Source organism: Chinchilla lanigera, unplaced genomic scaffold (genome assembly GCF_000276665.1).
Source record: "Chinchilla lanigera isolate Chin_1 unplaced genomic scaffold, ChiLan1.0 scaffold00044, whole genome shotgun sequence".
Taxonomy (NCBI): domain Eukaryota; kingdom Metazoa; phylum Chordata; class Mammalia; order Rodentia; family Chinchillidae; genus Chinchilla; species Chinchilla lanigera.
The window spans coordinates 18,482,610-18,497,510 of record NW_004955445.1 but is presented as its reverse complement, the minus strand read 5'-3'; the positions used below and the strand labels follow the sequence as shown (position 1 = coordinate 18,497,510).

At 54.9% G+C, this 14,901-nt stretch overlaps 1 protein-coding gene across 2 annotated transcripts in view; it reads right to left on the bottom strand.

Annotated features, from left to right (window-relative positions):
- Positions 1-376: 376 nt before the first annotated feature.
- Kiaa1755 (KIAA1755 ortholog) overlaps positions 377-14,901 on the bottom strand; it is a 36,009-nt gene continuing 21,484 nt past the window's right edge. Inside the window, exons 7-14 of one of the 2 annotated variants that reach the window (XM_005392540.2) lie at positions 13,998-14,084; positions 11,779-11,895; positions 10,038-10,136; positions 9,051-9,199; positions 6,164-6,302; positions 5,375-5,497; positions 4,522-4,743; positions 377-1,569 (exon numbers count right to left, since the gene is read on the bottom strand). In XM_005392540.2, the coding sequence (XP_005392597.1) occupies positions 874-1,569; positions 4,522-4,743; positions 5,375-5,497; positions 6,164-6,302; positions 9,051-9,199; positions 10,038-10,136; positions 11,779-11,895; positions 13,998-14,084 (1,632 nt within the window). In that variant the 3' untranslated portion in view covers positions 377-873. The remainder of the gene's footprint in view (positions 1,570-4,521; positions 4,744-5,374; positions 5,498-6,163; positions 6,303-9,050; positions 9,200-10,037; positions 10,137-11,778; positions 11,896-13,997; positions 14,085-14,901) is intronic. The other variant, XM_005392541.2, reaches the window with a different exon arrangement.

The window sequence follows — 14,901 nt, the reverse complement described above, 5'->3', positions numbered from 1 at the left end:
ATGGGAGAGCCCGCATCGGGGACGTGGCGGAGAGATGAGGAGGACAGCGTACCTGGGGTGGCGGGGGGCGGGGTTCAGGTACAAGGACAAGATTCTGTGGGGTTGCCTGGCTGAGCAGGGGGTCCCTGCCCTCGAAAGAGTTGAGTGAGATGGAGCTGCAGCGGGTCCCTCACCCTTGCCTGCCAAGGGCACAGCTGGCCTCCTGCTCCAGCGTGACCCCCAGGCGGAGGCTGGGCCTGTGGCCCATGGATGCCAACTCCTAAGCGCCTTAAACGCACCCACCCACCTTCCCTGGAGGCTCAGGCTGTGTTTTAGTGTTTCTCACTCTCTCCCAGAGGCCCCCAGCAGGATGGCGCTCTGGCGGCCCACACAGAAATCTGCTTGACAACGTGGCTTTATTCCCATCACAGACCGATCTCCTACTCGCTGCCACTGGCTCCTGGGGTCACTCCAAAAGCACTTACACTTGGGTCCTTGTCCCAGGTCTGTTTCCGGGTGACCCTAAGACAGGAGTCCATGTGTTGTGTCCTGTAGGGGGTCTACACTGGCACCGGTGTCCCTCAGGGGGGTAGTGTATTAGGCTGCCTGAGCGGGAGCTTCGGCAGCATCTGTACCAACAGGCCTTCCGCGAGAAGACCCTGGAGTGATGGGGAAATGAATGCTTTACTGTGCAGGGATCCTGACTCCCAACCCCCTATTCTGCATGTGTGAGAAGTGGGTCTTTCTGGAGTTTTCCGCAGCCAGAGCGAGTCCTGTCCTCTCAGCACAATCTAGCTCTTTGGTGGTCATGTCTCTGAGAGACTGACCAGCTCTCCCTCCAGCGGGTCTTGTGCCAGCCACCCCAGAGCCTGGTGCTGAGAGGGGCATCTCCAACTAGAGGGATGCAGGTGGACTTGTTTGGGGCGAGTCCTCCAGGGATGTCTGTGAGTCTGTCCCCTCTGAGGAGAAGCTGTCCCCAGTAGGACAGGAGACCTGGCTCTTCCTGGGGAGCCACTGCCAGGAGAAGAGGGTGGCACAGGAGCGCTCCAGGGTGGGCTCTGGAAGCTTCTGGGAGCCTTTGCCGTCATCAGCCCCTACCACCTGGCCAGGGCATGGAGGGTCCACCTGGAGGGTTCTGCTCTGCCGGCTTCTGGCAGCCCAAGGAGGCCAGCAGGGTTTGGGCAAGTGATCCACACCCAAAGAGTCCTGCAGGGGCAGGTCCCACCTCCCCTTAGAAGCTGCTTCTCCATTCGGACCCCAGCCCTTGGCTGCTGCCCCTCTTGGTTCTGAGGGTGCCGAGTGGGCAGTGGAGTCCACCGGGCACGGGCAGTGGGCCAGCGCCTTCTTTAGCAGGCTCTGGATCTCCTGATGTCTCCCTCGGGCTTCCTGCCACAGGTCCTGGCCCAGGCCCGCCTGGCTCAGGGAGGCCACCTGCAGTGCCATGGCTGCCAACTTCTCGGCAGGGAACTCAGATGCCAGGCGCTGCAGGTACCGGTGCAGGCGGCGCTGGTCCCCGGGGCTGGCCCTCTTAGCCTTGCCCAGCCTGAGCTGGCTCACCAGGTCCTGACAGTCCATGTGGAACCAGGTCATCTAGGGGCAAGAGAGAAGGAGGTGTGGATGCAGTCAGGGTGTGGGGCTCCGCAAGGACAGGTTCCTGTCTGAGTAGGGGGCACTCTCTGCAAGAGCATCATCCTACTGAAACGATGAGCGCCTGTGAATTTAGAGACCTTCACTTGGTAACCATTTCCTCTGCTGACCAGGATGACAAGGCTACAAACACCCACTACCTGGCAACAGCTTCCAGCACCCTGAGGCTCTTCAGGCACCTTCGACAGACCTATGGGCCAGCAGGACTTACCCTCTCTGGGGTTATTTCTCCTGTAAAATGGGAGCTGCAGCAACCCTGAAAAGCCTCATAAGAGCTGCAAATGTGGACCCTTAGATTGGTTTAACCCCTCTAGGTGGTGCTGAGGGAGGAGTCTGGCTAATGGGGATGAAATGCTGACTGTTTGCCAAGTCCTGTGGGTCTCCTATATGATCCCAGTGAACTGGACCAGCAGCCCATTTTACAGAGGAGGAAACTGAGACTCGGAAGAGTGAAATAATGTGCCTGGGTCACACAGCAAGTCAGGGAAGAGCTGGGGTTCTCTCCAGGCAGAGAAAAATCGGCCTGAAGGAGAAACCAGCCCAGGCACGGCAGGTCAGTCCGCCTCACCAGGCCCTGAGGCTTCTCACTGTGGTGGGGTCCCTGTCCATCTTGTGATTCTGCTAGTCCCTGATTCCTCCGCAAAATATCTGCAGGCTGCAGAGAAGCCCACACGTCCCCAGGAGCTCATGAAAAACCTAATCTCTCTCTCCATTAATTTAGAGCCCGACATTGAGCTGCTAGGCTGTGGGACGGCAGAACCATTTCCAACACGGAGACCGTCTTTCCGCGGATTAAGGGAACTTGTCTTTAGATAAATGGCTTCATATTCGTGGCTACATGGGAGCTCACGGCCAGGAAAGGGCTCCATAAATCTCTGTTAGCGGCACAATACTGTTATTATTATTTAGTGCCAAAGCTGCCAGACACAGGTGCCCACCTGGGGCTGAACCTGCCAGTAGACTGTCCTGTCTGTCCATCTGTCTGTGTCCAGGATTTGACCTTCCCAGCCAAATTGGACAAACATAGACAACAACTGATTCAGAAATAGACAACAGCTGATTCAGAAATAGACAACAACTGATTCAGAAAATCATCCGGCCCAATCCATGAGGCACAGAGAAGAGGTCGGGACCAGTGAGGACTAGCACCTAGCCTGGGTCACACAGCCAGAGTCGCTGAAGCTGGGCTCACCATCAAGTCCCGCCTCCCTCGGTGCAGTTCTAGCCTGGGGCAGACACCACCTCTCACGGGCCACCCAGGCCTGCTCTCCTTGCTCTTCTTCACTCCCCAGGGAGCCTCAGGGACAGCTCAGTGTGGACCTTCCTTGCCGGCCACTTCCAAGGGGGCACAGGAGAGACAAGCAGGTGACAAAGCAGCAGGGTCGTTTCAGATCGCAGTGAGCCACAAAGCGACAGCGCAGGTGATGAGACAACAGGGCTGAGTGGCAGAGGGATCAGGATGGGCAGCCTGGAGAAGCCGAGGAAGAAGCAAAGACAAGAGCCAGCCCAGCCAGGAAAGCCCTTCCCCGGGCGGGGGAACGGTGTGTGCAAAGGCCCTGGAGCTGGAGGAAGTTAGGTGGATGCCAGGAAGGCCTCTGGGGCTGCAGTGCAGAAATAAGCAAGCAAGGGGAAGAAGCTTCCTGCTGCCAGGGGCCCTGCCCCGCCTGCCCTGGCATTACTCCTCCCCCGGCTGATCAGAACGATGGTCATGATGATCCTGAGTTGAGCAGCCCTGTGCTGGAGGTTACTGACAGTTAACCTACGTCTCTCGCTACCTGGACGGGCAGGCACTAAGGCCAGATGGTCTAGTTTTGAATCTCAGCTCTTCTACTCCACCAGCTGTGTGACCCTGGGTGTTACTCAACCTCTCTAGTTTGTCATGTGTAAAATAGGCATAACACGGGTACAGGGACGGCGGGAAAATAAAACAGACAGGAGATGACTGGAACACAGTCTGACATATCAGAGCCCCTGAAGCATCAGCGGTCATCATCACCCCACCTTGCAGCCCACGCTCCGAGCGGTGCAGACTGCTGCTGAGGCGGCACAACCCACACAGGCACATGTGGCCCTGACTCTGAGGCCCAGATTCTGCCTCCCCCTTGCTCCCTAAGCCCCATAATGCTGTGGGTGTGGTGACTTCGTTGTCACCACTGACATCTGCCTGCCCTGCTCGCTGCCTCAGGGAGACAGAGCACACTGTCCTCCCTTGGCCCTGGGCATGGGTCCCCCCCATGCTCCCGAAGCATCCTGCAGTCCCTGTCCCTGTATGTAGGGCCAGCAGGACATTGGGGTGTGGGGGTCAGGCTCTTCCCACACTCTGTCCCAGGTGGCAAGTTTGAGGGGCAGCCGAGGGCACTGGGTAGAGCCAGCCCTGAGGATGCTGTATCTCTAGGCAACTGCTTTGTCCCTAAAGACCTCAGTTTCCCTACCAGAAAAATGAGGGGTTTGGCTACGTGGGTTTAAGTTCTTTTAAACCTTACGAGGGAGGCCTCAAGTTAAATCCTGCCTGATGCCTGACACTCTGGGCAGCCTTGAGCATGTCACTCCCTCTTCAGGCCTCGGTTTTCTCATCTGTGCAATGGGAGCAGCATTGGTGTCCAGTCAGGGTGTGAGGTTTTCACAGGAGGCTCTGAGCAGCACCCCCTGGTAACCTAATCTCTTCCTGTATCCTCCTTCTCCTCCTCCTCATGCCGCCTGGGTGAGGCTCTGTTGTCTCTTCCTCTTCTCTGGGGAAGGGCGTGGGGGGTCTGTTCCAACCCCAGTTCGCCCTCACCCCTCGTGGGAGTGTGGGACTGAGTCGCACAAGGAACCGAGGGCTGCGTCTAGGTCCCGCTGGTCCCCACAGCACCACCAGCCAGGAGCAGGGGCTGTGGGGCGGGCTGCCGGGCTCACCTTCTTGCAGAAGCGATGCAGGTGCAGCAGCGTGTCGAGATCGGTGCGCTGCCGCTCGGCCGCCATGTAGAAGTGGGTCAGCTTGGCCTGGAAGGCCCGCTGGGTGGCGGCGAAGGCCACGAGCTCTGGGAGCCCCTGGCCTCCAGCCTTGTCAGCCCCTCCGGCCGCCACTCCCAGTTGGGCTGCCTGCTTGGACAGCTCCAGGCCGCGGCGGTACTGGGCCTGTCAGGGGAGAGCAGGGTGTTCTCAGCTCCCGCTTGGGGATTCCTAACGGTCAAGCACCTCTCACTTCCCCACTGCAGTGCTGTCCCAAACCTCAGTTTCCTCATCCAGAGAAAGGCCCTAAAGCACCCCCTTGCAGGGCTCAGCAAGTGAAGGACACGTAGGGGTGGCCATGGTGCCTTGGACAGTCTCCAGGCCTTTGCCTAGGCCGTGCACTTCCCCCTAGAAAGCTGCGGTCTCCTAGTCTGTGTCTGAGGCTTCTCCTCTGTAGTCCCCAGTTCTGTCTGTCCCTGTTGTCTCCAGCCCCACCCCTCCCACTGTCCTGGGAGTTCCCTGAGGGCTGGACGGGCTGGAGCACCTTCTGCCTCTGGCTCCTCCCCACGCATTCCCTGAAGCTGGTTTAGCAGGTCTGGGGTGAGGCCTTGGAATCTGCATTTTACAAACTGCTCTAGGACTGAGTGCTCTTTGGACGTGGCCATCTGGAAGGCTTCCTGGAGGTGGTGACATCAAAGCTGAGTCCTCTGGAGTCCCAGCTGACGCTTCACAGCTCTGGAAGTTTCCTTTGCACCTGCACCCTTTGGCCTGGCAGGCCCACTCCCTCCAGCACCCTCTCGTCCCCTCTGAAACGCACCACAGCCTGCAGGAAGAAGGCCTCGAACTCGGCATGGGCTCGCGCCACTGTCTCCATGCTTCTGTCCTCAGGGGTGAGTGCCTGCAGACACTGGCTCCCTTCCTGCTCCATCCAATCGCTGACCTGGGCAGGGGCGGGTGGACATGAGGGGCTGCTGGGGAGACACCCCTGGGCCAGCTCCTCGACTTTCAGGAGGCCAAGGTTTTCTTGAGCTCAGTCATTCACCACCCTGTACTGAAACCTGGCCAGGTCTGAGCAAGAGACACGGAGAGGGCACGTTCTTCAACCATCTGAACAAACTCCCAGCCAAGCAGGACCCAGAGGGGATGTGGCCTGCCTGGTGTCCTGCTCACAGCCAGGGTGGTGGATCATGGCTCATTCTACCTAACCACTCTCTGCCACTCGGTTGTAAAAGGGGTGACCTTGGGGTGGTGAGCTCCTTGTCCCTGGGAGCATGCAATCGGCTGCAGAGGAAGGGGTCTGGGCCTGCTATAAACTCACTGTGTGAACCCAGCAAATCACTTCCCCTTTCTGGCCTCAGTTTACCAGTAGTAAAATGGGGTCGACATGGAGATCCAGTGAGGGAGAGAGGGTACAAAAGGGTTCTCACCCGGAGCACAAGTTCCCTTCTCCCTTTGGGGTGTCTTAAGGAGCAAAGATGAACTCACTGTGTCCTCACAAAGCCCAAGATAGCAGCCGATCATATCACCCCCAGTCCTAGACGCCCAGAAGCGGTGACTGGGCTCCCAGCATCATGCCCACGGCTCCGGGGCCAGCCTCCCCTTTCACCTGGCAGATGGCAGCCTCCAGGCGGCCCAGGCGGATGCGGAGCTCCAGCCTCCCCAGGAGGTGGTTGGATGCGGTGACCAGGACATGAAGCTGCTCATCCACGAGGCTGTACAGGGCTGCTGCTTCAGCCAGATGGCTCCTGGGAAGTGGGAAAGGATGAGAAAAAGCCTGCAGTGCTGCCCCACCCCCGCCGTGTACTCTTGCCTAGCACAGCCCAGCTCCCCAACTCTGTGACCTTAGCTCACGTTTCCAGCTACTGACTTGCTGTGTGACCTTGGGCAGGTCCCAATGCCTCTCTGAGCTTCAACCTTGGCCTTCTATGGGACTGGGAGGCCCAGAGGACACAGCAGGAAGTGACTGGGAGGCCCAGAGGATGCAGCAGGAAGTGAAAAGCCATCCCCTTCGCTAGGAGGACACAAAGCCTGCTGGACAGATCTGGATTCAAGACCCAGTCCTGCCACCTGGTAGAATGGGGTTTGTGCAAACCATGTCTCTGTCACCTGTAAAGTGGAGATAGTAACAGCATCCACTTACTGGACAGAATGACCCAGTGCCTCAGTTCTCCATCCTGCCTGCCCTCTAGAGGCTGCCCTGCGAGCTCGTAGAAATGTCAATGTCCATGTTCCGCCTCAGGCAGCCAAGTCAGTCTAGGGGTGAGGCGAGACCACCTTGCTTTCTAATGCTCCTCAGGAGGTGCTGGCGTGACCAGGGTGAGGACCACACTCACGCAGTGAAGTGCCTCACACAGTGGCCTCTCTGGTCACTGGTCAGTGAGTTATGATTTCCATTGCAATGACGATAGGTAGCTGCCACAGCACCCTTTCCATTTTACAGGTGGGAAAACTGAGGTCCTGAAGGGGCAATGACTCTCACTCATGGCAGTCTGTATTGGTCAGCCCAGGGCTGTCTCTACACAGACTTTAAGAAAATAATCAAAGCCATAAGACACAAAGAGAGTAGATGGGACTTCTGGCATAGAGATGGTTGGGTGAAAGGAGGAATCTCAGAAAAAGAAAAAGATCTACCAGGTGCGGTGAAGCACACCTGTAATCCCAGTATTTGGGAGTTCAAGGGCTGCCTGGACAACTTACAAAAATCCTGCCTCAAAGTTAAAAAAAAAAAATCAAAAAGGACTGTGGATGCAGCTCAGTGGTAAAGCACTTGGTTAGCATTGTGAGGCCCTGGCTTCCATCCCTAGTGCTACAATAAAGAAAAGGAAAAGAAAAGAAAAAAGAGGAAGGAAGACAAGAGAAGAGAGGAGAAAAAAGAAAAGGAAAAAGAGGGTAGCGGAGAGAAGATGGAAGGAAAGCCTGCTTTTCTAGGCCAGCAATGCCCTGCCTGGCCCTCCACGTCTGACTGCATCTTCCCACAGGTCTCCACCTTCTGGAAAAGGGGTGAGGGCTTAGAGTGCTTGAAGCGGATGGACGGAAAATGCCAGCTGCGGGAGGCTGGAGAGGAAGGGATGGGAGGGACCGGCAAGCCCAGCCAGGTCCCGCGCTGAACAAACACAGGCAGCGGCTCGCACGGGCCCACAGCGCCCCCTGGTGGAGCTGAAGGCGCCAAGGGTCCGCAGTGACCAAGGCGAGCCAGGGCTGGGCTGGGAAGTGTGAGGCGGGGACACGCAGAGGAAGGATAATGCCAGCTGCACCAGGCATTGAGAAGGGCGCCGAGCCCGGTGCTGCCCGGGTTCCCATCTGGGTGCACCTGTCCCGAGTGCAGGGTGCAGCCCAAGGGGAGATGTTCAAGATACTGGGGCCAGGGTGTCTGGGCTCAAGTCCTGGTCCCACCACATCCCTCTGTGTGACCCCGTGCCAGTCACTTGGGTCCTGGACTCTCACGCGCCTCCATGGCAACCTGAGGATGATACTGGGATCTGCTGCAGGAGTTAAGATTTGCCCTTCCTCAGAACAACGCTGTATGTGTCCTGAATGCTATGTGGGTGTTCAATAACAAATTGTTCTTAAAAGCTTATCCAAACTTTGCTCTCGACTCCTGAACATAAGCAGCTGTGTTTTAATAGAGAATTTATTTCAAATTACTGACCAGTTTAATCACAGATCCACTACTCCTTCTCTTGGGACCAAAAGTGTTTCAGATTTCTGAAATTTTTCATTTTGTATTTTGCTATATTTGCATACACATTTTGAAATCTCAAGGATGGGACCCATGTCTAAATACAAGATTTATTTATGTTTCATATATACCTTCTATACAGCCTGAAGGTAATTTTATAGAATGTTTTTAATAATTTTTGGCACGAGTTTTCCACTTGCACTGGAAATATTTCAGATTTTGGAGCATTTTGGAGTTGATTTTCAGGTTGGGGAGGCTCTGCTTATACTGTACTGACTGTCCCCCACCCCTAACCTGAGGGCACGGTGTATCTATCATTTACTCTGTCCTCCCCCAGCACTGCAGTTCTGTCCGGCTGACAGTGGTGGGGACACAGGGCGTGGAGGTTACATGTTCAGATGCCCTGGCTTCAGATCTCCCATGGGCCACTACTTCCTCACTGAACCACCCCCAGTAATAACCCTCCAAATGAGGACAGTGCAGGCTTCACAGCGCTCTTGCCAGGAATGAGTGAGATGGGTACTTGGAGGGCTTGGCCCAGTGTGCCTCCGAGAAAGGCTTAGTCCACAAGGGTGAGTAGAAGCTGGGCGATCTCATCCGATGCCCGCCCTAGGGTGAACATGGCCAAGGAGGAAGAAGGGATGCAGGGAAACCCAAGGGACTTGCCAAGACCCAAGGAGGGGACATGTGATGGGGCTTCAGTGCATGATATGGGCCCAATCTACATGTCCCCTTGGCTGGTGCCCCCCACCTTGTAGCTCCCAGGCTAGAGGATAGGGAGGAGTGGGGAAGGGAAAGGCCTAGATGTCTGTACCTGATGTCAGGGCTAGAGTCCAGCCTGCTGGCCTCACACTGCAGCCTGGCCAGGGTGGCCCCACCTTCCTGCTGCAGGTGCAGCAGGCCCGGGTCTCTCAGCACAGCCTCCATCAGCTCCTTGGACTTGCTCAGACAACTGGTAGCCTCCTGCCAGCACAGGGAGGTACCTTGAGGCCCAATCCTCACTTTCTTCCTGGGCTCCCCACATCAAGATCAAGCCCAACTTCCCCAGCTCCTCCAGAAAGTTCCCATTTATCTCTAGTGCGTCTCCTCAAGCCACTCCTCCTCTCATCACCATGGCAACTTCCTTGCTCCAAGCTCCATCGCTTGCTGGGTCACCCCATTCTAGCCTCTTTGCTACAGACCTCCCTGCTGCCCTCTGGCTCCCCCTACAGTCTGTTCTCCACATGTCAACTGAGAAGATCAAAAAGTGCAAATCTGATCATCCCCTTGCTTGAAATTCTCCAGTGGCTTTCCTGCCCACTTATGATGGAACCCGAACCCAGCTCCAGGAGCTGGTCCCTGCTGGAGCTGGAAGAGCTTTCAGTGCTCTCTTCTTCCCTCCTGCGCACTCTGCTCCGCACTGGTCTCCATGTTGTTCCTGTATTTGCCAAGCCTCACCCTGTGTCAAGGTCTTTACACATGATTACCCTCTGCCTGGAGCTCCATCCAGCTCAAAGGCAACTCTTCAGAGAGACCGTCTTCCTGTCATTCTCCGTCTTACTTTCATGGCACCTGGGCACAATCCATAATTACCTGTCCATTTCTTGGTTTGCTTTGTAATGACCGCCTGTACCCCTGTGCTGTGAGCTCTGCCAGGGCAGAGGTGAATCAGCCTGGCCCAGCAGGTGCCTAACAAATATCAGCCAAGTGGATGAATGAAAGACAAAGATGATTCTGCCCACCCTGGCTGTCCGCCTCACCGAGCTTGGTCTGTAAAGGCTGGGGTGTCGTATGGCTTCCCTGTCCCGTGCCCCAGCCTCACCTGCACCCCCCCAGGGGGGTCACCCTTCTCAAACTCCTCGATGGAAGCCTGCAGCAGGGAGGAGGCCCGGTGAAGCTCAGCAAGGAAAGGATCCAACTTCTGCAGGACAGAGGCCAGAGCGGGTGTCAGACCCAGCCAGGGAGCTGCCGGCCCCACCCAGGAGGACCCACAGGGCAGAGTTCAGTGCCCTAGGGTGGACACAAGAATGTGTGTCTAGCAAGTTCCTAGAAAATGACGGTGCTGCTGGCCTGGAGGACCCCACATTGGGCTGACGCCCCTGAGGCCAGCAGGAAGACTGTGTGGAGGGGGAAAGACAGGGAGAAGACCATATCCTTGGCTCAGTCCCACTTCAGCCCGGCTCTGCCTGGTCTGTGAGGGCCTGAGTAAATTACTTAGCCCTTTGGTCCTTTGCTTCCTCCTCTATGAAATGGGGATCACCGTAGTTCATGTCTCGTACGGTGCGTGAGGATTCAGTGGGTTAATTTGCTCATGGCACTTACAGCCCAGTGCATACCAGAATTTGTCACCACCATCAGCTTTATATTCTGGTCCAAATAAGAGTTCATGGGGAGGAAAGCTTTGAAAGCTGCGTGTAGTTCAGAAGCTACTGGATTAACTGGAGGGCTCTAGAAATGGGAAATGGAGCCTGGGAACAAGTAGGAAAGGAGGTTTCTCAGGATCCACCACTGGCAGTTCGGACACAGTCACCCTTGGCGTGTGAGGGGGATGGGTCTAGGACCCCCACTGACACCAAGCTCCAAGGATGCTCGAGTGCATCGTGTAAATGATGGAGTATCTGCACACACCCTCAACACGAGCTCCCGTGTACTTTAAATCATCCCTGGATTGCGTATGACGCCTAATGGAATGTAAATGCTATGTAAATAGTTGTTCCGCTGCATTGTTTAGGGAGTAATGACAAGAGAAAGTGTGTACGCGTTCATTCGGCACAGATGCAGTTTTTGTTTTCAAATGTGTTCAGTCCGCAGTTGGTTGAGTGCTTGGTTGTGAAACGCACAGCTATGTTGGGCCGACTGTCCAGCCTGCTCAAACCCAGACACAGCCGTAAAAAGAGGCTACGTTTGGGCCCCAGTTGGAGCGGGCCCCAGGCGGATGTCTGTAGCTGCTGCCCTCCATGTATCCTCAGGCAAGTCACCCCCACCCTGTGCCCTTGTGTGAAACTGCATATGAAGGGCCCCTGTCAGGGTGGTGCTGGGGCCCCTGGGAGGGGCTGCGGCCAGGCAGGGAAGGAGCCCAGCACCAGCAATTTCCTTGTTTCCTCCCTCTGACAGGAGGCTGCATATTTGCCTCCCTCAGTTCATCCTGAGCTCCCAGAGTTGTGTGGGTCCATGGAATAGATGCCTATAAATCTTCTTTCATTAACACTGACTCGGCTCAGAGCATTGCCAGACACTCTTCTAAATATCCACATTGATTCACTCCTCACAAAAACCCCACAAAGAGGTAATATTATTACCCTCCTATTTCACTGATGAGGAAACCAAGGCTCAGAGATGTAAGTAGCTCACCCAAGGTCACACAGCAGAGTGGGATTAGAACCCAAACAGTCTGGCCCCAGAGCCTGAACTCTTACTCATTCCACTCTGCACCTTCATTATAAATGTTTGTTGCATGAGTATCTGTTTGAACTCAATGGGGTTGACAAATTCTTGTAGCAGGACAGTGAAGGGAAGAAGAAAAAGAGTGACAGTGAAGGGTTAAAGGCTGTGAGGGTAGACACCTGGAAGAATTGCACCCACTCGCTGTGGCAGTAGGGGAAGGAGCCGTTCAGGGCTGCGGGCAGCTGGCTGGGGTCCACATGGTGGCTGAGGGCCTTCAGCGAGGCCAGCACCTCCACCTGCAGACAAAAGAAGTGATTCAGGAGGACCAGAGAACTCTGTGAAGATAGACATTTGACAAGGTCCTGCTTAGATCCCTGCTTTGGCACCAATCCAGCTCTATGAGCTCAGAAAAATCAAAATTCAGAACCAGACCCTGGTTAAGAAATGGCAAATACACCACCACCCTGCCAGCCTGTGTCCAAAGCAGACATCATTAATCAGTTGCAGCACCTAGTCCCTCTGAGCTTAGCTTTTTCCCAACATAGCTCTCCAGGAAATAACACAAATTGATCAAAGCTGGCTCTGTGATAAGACTTCCCTATAATCCTTGCACTGCTCTCTGGTGACGCACCAGGGTGCTGCCTCCTCCTTGGAATGGATGGGAAAGGTCACCAATCTTCACAGTGTCCCCTAAGACACGGCGAAGGGGCTAGTGATGGCTTCTCCCAGGCAGTGAAGTTTCAGTTTTACGCTGAGAATAGCTCAGAGACCTAGGGCTGCATGGGGCTGATTCTGTGGGGTTTCAGACCTCTCTGTCATCCCTGCTCCTCAGAGTGTGGCTTGTGGGTCAGCAACACCACCACTGCCTCTGCGCATGTTAGAAACGCAGAGTCGGGGCTGGGGATTTAGCTCAGCGGCAAAAGCGCCTGCCTGGCAAGCGCAAGGTCGTGAGTTCGGTTCCCGGTACCGGAGAAAAACCAAAAAACCAAAAAAAAAAAAAACCCAAAAACAGAGCTGGCGAGTCGGGGCTGGGGATTTAGCTCAGCGGCAAAAGCGCCTGCCTGGCAAGCGCAAGGTCGTGAGTTCGGTTCCCGGTACCGGAGAAAAACCAAAAAAAAAAAAAAGAAACGCAGAGTCCTGGGGCCGTTAGCACCATCACACCACAGAGGGGGCTGAGGCGTCGTTTTAGGAGTTGCTTTCTGGGCAATCAATCTGGAGGTTCTACACACACTCGGGTTTGAAAAGCACACCTCTAGCTCACACTGTGCCTCCTTAATCAACCTGGAGAGAGAAGGAGACCTTGTGAATCACTTCCCGAAGCGGGGCAGGGCTCGTGCCCACATTCACTCTGGTGGGACACAGCACTAATTAAAGGAAGCCAAGGCTCCTTCCCATAAAGTTCCAAGTCAACCATGTTTATATTAACTCAGGACAGAAATGCAGGCAGAGACCACAGGGTGGCTGAGCGTGAGCCCTGAGACAGGAGACTCCAGCTCTGGCTTGCTCGGTGGCTTTAACCCTCAGTTTCCCCATCTGTAAAATGGGGGGTGGAAAGCTGACTAGAAGAAGCTTTTCAAGTAGGTCTCCTGCCTTGTGCAACTCTCAGTCACTGGGTGGTGTCCCCCAGGAGCTGCTGAGAAGACTAGAGAGACACATGAGTACGATCAAACACTAAGGTGAACACTGAAATCAAAATAATTTATTACAGTGAAAGACACATGGCCATTAATTCTCCTCAAAGTCCTCCCCTCACTTCGAACACACTTATCCCATCATGCTGACCACTTTCTGAAGCAGTTCTGGAGGTCCTCTTTTGTATGTGTCCAGTTGCCCTATTGTGGCTCCCTCACTGTCCAGAATTAATTCAAAATATTTACCTTCCAGTAATTCTGACTTTAGGGAAGAACCAGAAGCTGCACAGTGCCAGGTCCAGCGAATCAGAAGGGTAACAACACACCGTGTTTCTATGAGGCTGCCTTTCCTTTGGATGGCACCTGGCAGCAGCATGCACTGTATTTTTTCATCTTGGTAAAGGCACTCAGGAGAGACTTCCAGAACTGCTTCAGAAAGTGGCAAGAATTATGGGACAAGTGTGTTCAAAGCAAGGTGGGTGGTTGAGGGGGATTAATAGCAATATGTCTTTCACTGTTCTTTAAATTTTTAAAAATTTAAACATTCACCGTATATTCTGATCACACCTCATAATCCATTGCTTGATTTGGTGACACCTGATTTGGAGACAGCACTGGAGAGGTGGCACCAGGCCTTGTATTTTTTTCCCCTACACTCGATTATTTCAAGGCCTCTTCTAGCTCCCGATTCCCGCAATTTTTCATGTCCCTTCCCCCACTCAGCTCCGCCCAACAAGTTCCCTCCCGCTCCCATGCTCTGTGCTTACCTGGATGTCAAGTGACACCTGCAGCGGGACAGCGTCCTCCTTCTCCCCCAGGATGAGCAGTGCGCTGAAGGAGGCTGGGGCCACAGCCTGCCAGGGAGAGCCACTTCAGGGGTGCCCTGCCCAAGCCCTCATGAGCGCCCATCCCCAACAATGCAGCGAGTGGCCGAGGCACAGCGTGGGATCCCCCAGGGCCAGGCTTTTGTGCGATGTATTTGGAGGGGGCAGGCAGCAGGTCCAAGCTTCCTTCCCAGATGCCCCACCCCTGTGGCCTCAGTTTCTCCATCTACGCAATGAGGAGGTCAGACCATGAGGCGAGCATATACCAAATCTCATCCACCCTGCTGCTTGTAACAGCTACTCAGGAACCTCTTCCCTCCACCCTCCTCAGTTCAGGAGGTCCAGCTGAGCCACATCTGAGCCAATCAGTGGCTGCGTTCTCTGGCCACCGGGACTGGTGGAGGGCTGGATATCTAAAGTAATCAGGACTGATGGACACCAAGAAACTTTTGCTGGGATCTCTGGAATCTCTCACTCTTTCCTGCTGTATTTAAATGGAACCATGTGTATTAAGAGCTGCTGGGAGTCATACTGCCGCCAAGCTGGCCCAGTGGGATTGTGAGAGTATAGTCCCCTCCCGGGAGGACAGGGCCACAAATGGAGACAGAGGAACCACATCCTGTGACAGTATTTGAGTGCTTGGGTCAAACAGTACCTGAAGCTGCATTTGACTCCTGGGCTGTTCAGTTACAATCAGGGAACTCCCTTTGTCTTTAAGTCTGTTTGCACTGGGTTTTCCGTTAGTTGCCACTAAAAGTCCCTGGTTCCAACCAGAGCCCTAAGACTATAGGCATGTCCGAGTTCCTACTGATGCCAAGTGTTATGATTTGTGTCTGGATGTCCCCCC